At 26.9% G+C, this 7,420-nt stretch overlaps 1 protein-coding gene across 3 annotated transcripts in view; it reads right to left on the bottom strand.

Moving 5' to 3' along the window:
- Positions 1-550: 550 nt before the first annotated feature.
- Positions 551-7,420, bottom strand: part of LOC101238429 (antizyme inhibitor 2) — a 78,732-nt gene continuing 71,862 nt past the window's right edge. For all 3 annotated transcript variants that reach the window (XM_065814664.1, XM_065814665.1, XM_065814666.1), the window contains 2 exons: positions 1,242-1,574; positions 551-1,084 (listed from right to left, as the gene is read on the bottom strand). In XM_065814664.1, coding sequence (XP_065670736.1) covers positions 935-1,084; positions 1,242-1,574 — 483 coding nt within the window. In that variant the 3' untranslated portion in view covers positions 551-934. The remainder of the gene's footprint in view (positions 1,085-1,241; positions 1,575-7,420) is intronic.

Here is a 7,420-nt window from a genome sequence, read left to right as displayed (position 1 = left end):
CCAGATCTTGAATCTTATATTTCTCTTTATACAAATATGGCTATTATATATACGACATGGGTTTCGAAATGGAGGGGCACAATTGTCAATTTTTTCAAAAATTCCTCTATATCTAGAATTTTGTTTTATAATGTTGTCAAAGAATTCATTACAGTTTCAATATTTTTTAAGTCAAATATTTGTATAAATATAGTCATAATTTTAGAAAATTTTTGTTTTAATTTCAGTTTGTAATTTTAAAATCTTTTTGGGAGAAGTTTATTGAGTTAATATAAAACAGATTTTTTTTTTTGCTGTTTATAAAATATGGCCCGAGTCAGATACGTCGTTTGCGCGTTGGCAAGGCCTGCAGTATAGATCGCCGTGCATAGGCCATAAAGCATAAAAAAATTAAAAAAATTAAAAAAATATCTTTATGATATTATTGATATAAATAATAACAAGACGCAATTTTCTTTATTGAATACGATAGAGACAAAATTTAGTTGAAGATTTTTGTACTTAAGGATTAATGAAAAAGCTTTTTTAAATAAATTAAAACAACTGATACTATAATTGATGCAATAATTGTCTTTTTTTTTATTAAATCTAATTGCTTTGTTATTCAAACAATACACTTGATACAATAATTGTCATTGCTTTGTTATTCAATCTCCTGATATTCAACGAATACAGTGAGATACAACAGTTACCATTGCTTTGATATTTTTGTAATGTTCAGCTTTAAATTTTTAAATCTTTCATCGATAAATTATTCTTCTATATAATATGGAGAGACTTGTTTTCTCAACCTGTACTTACACAACACTTGCTTCACGCTTGATAGAGACATATTTGTTGTTTTTTTAACTGCAAGTAGCATTATGTGAGAAATTTAAAATATAACCTAAAAACTTATCTGGTTGAAACTTGAACCGACCTTATCAAACTGAGTTCAATCGTTAAAAGATACAGAAAATACACTGTCTATTTTATTTGTGCTCACATAGTAAATGACAGGCGGATTGAAGCCATTGAATTTTGAAGCAAAGCATGTAGTGTACGCACCCATGTTTTTAAAATACAACCAATCTCGAACAGAAAGCTGTAACAATATTTTATATAAGTTATATTTTTAAATCTATTCCATGAAAAACAGAAATATTTAAAAGTATTTATTAAACTTAATAAACTATCATCAAATTTTATAAATATTTATGTACCATGAATTTAAAGTTTTTATAATTTTTGTGTTAATATACCTTTGGCAAATATATTTCCTCTGATATGCAATCGGATGAATCGCAGGTTGGTCCCCAAAGACTGCTTTTGAACAATAAATTTGAGTCCGATTCTTGAAGTAAAAATGGTTTAAACTTTTCAGCAAATAAAACTCCTATAAAAGAACTAAAAACTCCATCGTTTAAATAATACATGAAGTGCTTGTTTCTGTCATCAACTTCTTTAACTGAAATCACATTACAGCATAATGTAAATGCTGATTCAACAAAGTATTTTCCTGGCTCAGCAATTATATTTAAATTTCTTTCTGAAGGAAAGAACTCAGTCAAACTAAGATTTAACTGAGCTGCAATCTAAATGCATACATAGATACATACATATATAAAAACACACAAAACAATAAATTTAAAATTAATAAAATAATTCTTTTTATAATAGAGTCAATATGTTCTATAAATGTGTGAAATTCCACTTATATGTGAAAGTAGTACATATATGAGTTCTAGTAATTTAATTTTTGGCATAAATTAAAGTTTATTAATTTATTAAAATGCATTCATTTCTGATGTGTAAAAAATTTTTTTGATATTTTACTGATATATAAATATATATATATATATATATATATATATATATATATATATATATATATATATATATATATATATATATATATATATATATATATATATATATATATATGTATATATATATATACTGTCCTCCTAAACATTAGTAATCAAATTAAATAAAAAAAAGTTTCTACTTTTATTACTTATTACAGCAATTTTGTTTTTTTAATTACGTTTTAAATGAAAAAAATGGTTAATGTTACATATAAGAAAAAAGATTTTAACATAATAACTACTTGAAAAAAAAAAGAGTTCAACTTGGTACCATAAATTTTCAATAGGGTTGAGATCAGGTGATTGAGCTGGCCATTTCATTACTTTAACTTGATTTGTTTCAAACCATTCTTTAACGAGTTTAGAGGTGTGTTTGGGTTTGTTGTCTTGTTGGAATGTTCATAAAAGAGGCATATTATTATCAGTATGAGGAACCACTTTTTCCTTGAGAATATCACGATATATCACGATACTGATCCATAATGCCATTTATTCGGTAAATAGGTCCAACTCCACTAAAACCAGAAAAACAACCCCAAACCATTGCACTTTTTCCACCACCATGCTTAATTGTTCCCCTTGTGTATTTAGGATTTAAGCGTTTATCTTATGGTCTACGTACCTTTAAATTTCCGTCAGGACCTTTAAAATTGTACTTTGATTCATCGCTCCAGAGTACTCTATTCCAATCATTTATAGTCCAGTCTCTATGAGAACTTGCAAACTCAATTCTAGCTTTTCTATTCTTCTAAGAAATGAAAGGTTTTTTTGCTGCTCTAAAGCTCAAAAGTCCTAAAAGTTGTAACCGTCTACAAACTGTATTTTGAGACACGGAAAGTTTCAGTTTTTTAATAGTATCATTAGTGCTGTCAAAAGATTTTTTTTAACATGAAGAATAATTTTTCGAATTGTGAAACGACATGTTTTGAGTGGTTTTCCGCCCTTATGTTCTTTTTCTAAAGGACTACCTATATTAAATCGTTTGATTATTCGACATACAATTGACTTGTTAATGGAGTATTTCGTTGCGATTTCCTTTTGTTTGACTGCTTTCTTGTAATCTTTTACAATACGTTCTTGAAAAGCTAAGTTTAACTTAGCTTTTCAAGACCAACCAAGCGCTTTCAACTTAGTAAGTTAAACTTATTTCCTGCCATTATAATCCGAAACAGCATATATACGCAGTCTTAAATTAGTATTGTAATAATTGCAACACTCCATATTCATCTCCAGACAAAAATTAACAATTAGTTGATTCTCATTGGTTAAGTACTAATAATTACAACACAACAATTCCCTTGGGCATTATTTTTACACTTATGTTGCTGATTTTCCGTGAGTTTTTGTGAGTAATTATAAAAAGTTGCTTATGTTTTGGAGGACCACGTTTTTGCGTTAAAATACCAATAAAAATAAAAAAACAAGTTTATTTATTTTTAAGTAGTCTTATTATGTATAAATCTTTTTTCTTATATGTAATATTAAGCATTTTTTGCATTCAAAGCGTTTTTAAAAAAATAAAACTGCTGTAATTAATATTCAAAGTAAAAAAAAAGCATTTTTTTATTTGGTTGCTAATGTTTTGGAGGACAATGTATATATATATATATATGATTTATATATGTATATATGATTTACATATGCATATATGATAAATAAATGATAATAAGTATTATAGGCCTTTCAATTTTTTTATCAGTAGTGCTATGTTGAATGCTTTTATCAAGATTTTCAAATGTGAAAAAATTTGGATTATCCAAATATTTAATTGTTTTGTTGTCGCTATGAGTTGTCATCGTAATATATTTATAAAAATATAAATTAACGATGTCGCGTTTTAGTTTGTGTAAATGATTTTCATAAGGCAAAAAATATTTTTAATTATTTAAGAAATGCAATGTCAGCATAACCATTTTTCACAAAAAGTTTTCACACTTATTTCTATAGTTTTACTCCATTTTCATACAAGGTTTCATGCGATATCTAGCTAACATATATTGGTCTTTAGACTTGCTGGATTGCTGACTTGTTGGGTTTCTGTTGCTATTTATCAAAATTTCCCTATAGTATAGAAACGGAGCCTTTTTTTCTTCTTAGGTACCTTCTTTTCATTTGCCACCCATTGGATATCGGCCGCATGTGGCAAACTGTCCTATTCGCCCCTCCACCGCCTCCTCTCGGCGGTTTTGGTTCTCTAACTTGAAATATGACCATTGTTTGGTTTCCTAAATTTTATGTTTTTTCAGTATATGTAGATTGTCCATTGCATGATATACTTTTTAAGAAATAAATTACAATTTTTCTATTACAAATAATGCGACTTTTAATAAACCAAAGAAATTAGATGTCTCAAACTTATCTACTTCTTGTAAATTGGCTAATTTTACATTGACTATCTTTGCATTTTAATAGTTTGAAGAAGTTAGTTGTCTCAGTAAGACTGGTGATTGTTGCTACTGGCTCAATGATTCAATAGATTACATTTATCCTTTCATTAGGAAATAGACTAAGTAAAAGGTTAGTTTTAGTTAAAATAGGCTGGCAGATTGCTATAAAATGAAGCAATCAAAAAAAAAATTTGTTATATTAGTGTTGGCCTTTGTACTTTTGCAATATGAAATGCTTTTTCTATAACAATATCAGGGGAATGACACTTTTTTAACAATAATTTTAGCGTCGTTAAACAGTTTTTCTGAGACAAAATTAGAATTAAAAATAATTATTTCTTCAGCAAGTGTATACAGGGATTCTTTTTTATATTTATGAAAACTATTGTAATTTAAATAGTCATGAGTATTTGTTTCTTTGAAAAATTTGTTGATATGTTTTGTTTCAAGGATAACCGATGTGTTGAAAAAAATAAATTACATTATACATATTTTTGTTTTCAATAAAAATTGAATCATGTAATTCAGCAGAAGTTAGTGATGTCTAGATTTTTTGGGATTTACTCATAGAATTAGGATCTTTTATTTTTTAAACTTTATTTTAACTAAATTATTTTGATCACTTTATTTTAACTAAAACGTTAAAACCACATAAAAATAAATAAAATGAAATAGTAAAAATACATAAAAAGATGTTAAAAAGACTGGTCATCGAAATTCCTAAATGTTTTATATCATAACTAATTGCTTCTTGTACAAATTCTCTGAAGATGACATCCTTAAGAATGATTTACAGTTCTCAATTCCACCAAATTAACTTAAATGTATGTTTTACTAATAAACTGTTCACACAAACTCAAAATATAATGAAAAAAGAAATATAATGAAATATAATAAAAATATAACGAAATATAACGAAAAATAATGAAATATAACGAAAAATAATGAAATATAATGAAAATATAACGAAAATATAACGAAATATAATAACAAAAAAAGATTCAGGGAAACTTAAAGCTGAGCTTTAAGTTTTTCTGATGAGCGGTTGTGGCGCAGAGATTAGAGCGCTTGCTTAAAAGCAAGAAATCCAGGATTTGAAGCGAGCTCGTGGTATATTTTGCGCTATTGGTAAGGAAAGATAGTTAAATGTTATTCCGCGGCACTGTATGACAAGACCGTTAGGTTTTTTTGAGGCACCTAAAGCAATAATTAAAAAAAAGAAAAAAAAAAAAGAAGCTTTCTGATTTAGCAAATTTTCATCTAGCAAATTTTTGTTAATCTATAATTATTATCCTTAGAATTCACTGAATAGACATGAAACACTGAAAAAAACACTCTAAAAATCTAGATGTTATTATTTTATAACGTGAAAAATGTAATAGCCTCATCTGGTAGCATCAGATATCTCGAAAATGCAAAAACGACTTATCTTGAAGCTCTGATTTGAACAACAGTTTCGAAATTGGGGATTTATCTCGAAATTATTGTGCAGAAATTAGGGATTTATCTTGAAATTATTGTGGAGAAAATGTTCTCAAAATACGCGAAATAGTTTGATTGAAACTTAGATTTCAGAAAAAGAAGAAAAAAACAAAGAATAATCAAAGTAAAGATTGCTGCCCTTGCCAAAACCTTCAGTCTAAGCAGTGGCGCTGCTTTGCATTAGCAAGTTATTAGATAGTCGATGCATAAACTAAAGACTACTAGCACATGTTCTAGGCAATTTGTTCATGGGTCATTTTGGAAATAAATGAATTAAAAATTACAATTGTGTAAAGCCAGTTTTCTATAAACAATATGTTGATGACATTAGTGCTTATAATCAAAAAATGAAGTACATCTTTTTCTTAATTATATAAATAGTTGACACATTTCTATTTCTTTTAATATGGAACAATAAGTTTCGGAATTACCTTTCTTAGACGTTACTCTAAACAAAATAAACTCTTCAGTCAGCATTAAAATTATTCAAGAAAAGCTTTTTACACTAATTTTTATACAAGGTTTAATCGATAGAAGTATAATCGATAGTATTCGTCCTAACTAACTCCAACAACTAAACATATTTCAACAAAATTAACACTAATTTTCCACGCCAAAAAAAAATCATGAGATATCTGTTGAATTTAAACTACCTTTTTGGGGAAAATATATGATTCTATTGAAAAATGTGTGAACAATTTCTAAAAGATATTAATTTGACAGCTGCCACTTGGTACTTGTTAAATTAGTATTTACCTCACTTAAATTTTAAAATTTTAAAATCACTTAAAAATTCTTTTCTTCTAAAAATCCTTTACCTCCAGAGCTGAAATCGTACGTGGTCTAAAATTCGTATGAACATTCCAACCAACTTAATAAGTATTTAAATAATTTTTAAACATTTTGTTTTAACTGCAGATCAAAAGCATGTATTGTCGAAGTCGAAACGTGAGTTGTTTTTTATTAACAAAAAGGTTTTAGTAACTAAAAAGTTTGTCTTGTTTGTTAAAATATTTAAATTTTTGTGCAATTTTAAAAACAATAATATTAAACTTCTACAAATTTTCAAAGTATATATTCTATAATCAAAAGAGAGATCACGCGGATCGACTCACCGATATTTTGTATACGCGTATACCAAAATATAATAAAGTAAAAAGTATAAAAATTAACAAAATAAATAAGAATAAATTTTTATATATATAAATAATTAAAGGCAAAGTTATTAATTCATATTATTAATAATAACATAACATATCGTCAAATGAAAAAATTAGGGGTTTTAATTTAGTTTTAAAAAGACGAAAAGTAACGGGTAGTTCAAAGTCAAAATTCGGCAAAACAATTTTATTCCAAAGGTTTGGTGCCCGATAGGCAATATAAAATTGATTAAAGTTCGTTTGACAAAAAGGTTTATTAAAAAAACCAGTATTTCTCAAATTGTATTCGTTGATAGGTTTCGGAGTAAAAATATCTTTAAAGGCAGATAGGGACAAGTCATTTTTCCACATGTAAACAAAGTATAAAACATATATATTTAGCTCGTATATATTTAAAATTCTCATTTAAATAAAATGTTTTGCGTGAGAAAAGCGATTAAACAGATTGTATGATTCTGACGGCAATAAAGACGTTGCAACTTTTTTCTGTACTACCCGAGGCAATATTAGCATAATTTAGATATATGTATATAAATGAATAATA

The sequence above is a fragment of the Hydra vulgaris genome, chromosome 12 (assembly GCF_038396675.1).
Source record: "Hydra vulgaris chromosome 12, alternate assembly HydraT2T_AEP".
Taxonomy (NCBI): domain Eukaryota; kingdom Metazoa; phylum Cnidaria; class Hydrozoa; order Anthoathecata; family Hydridae; genus Hydra; species Hydra vulgaris.
This window is presented reverse-complemented; position numbering and strand designations above follow the sequence as displayed.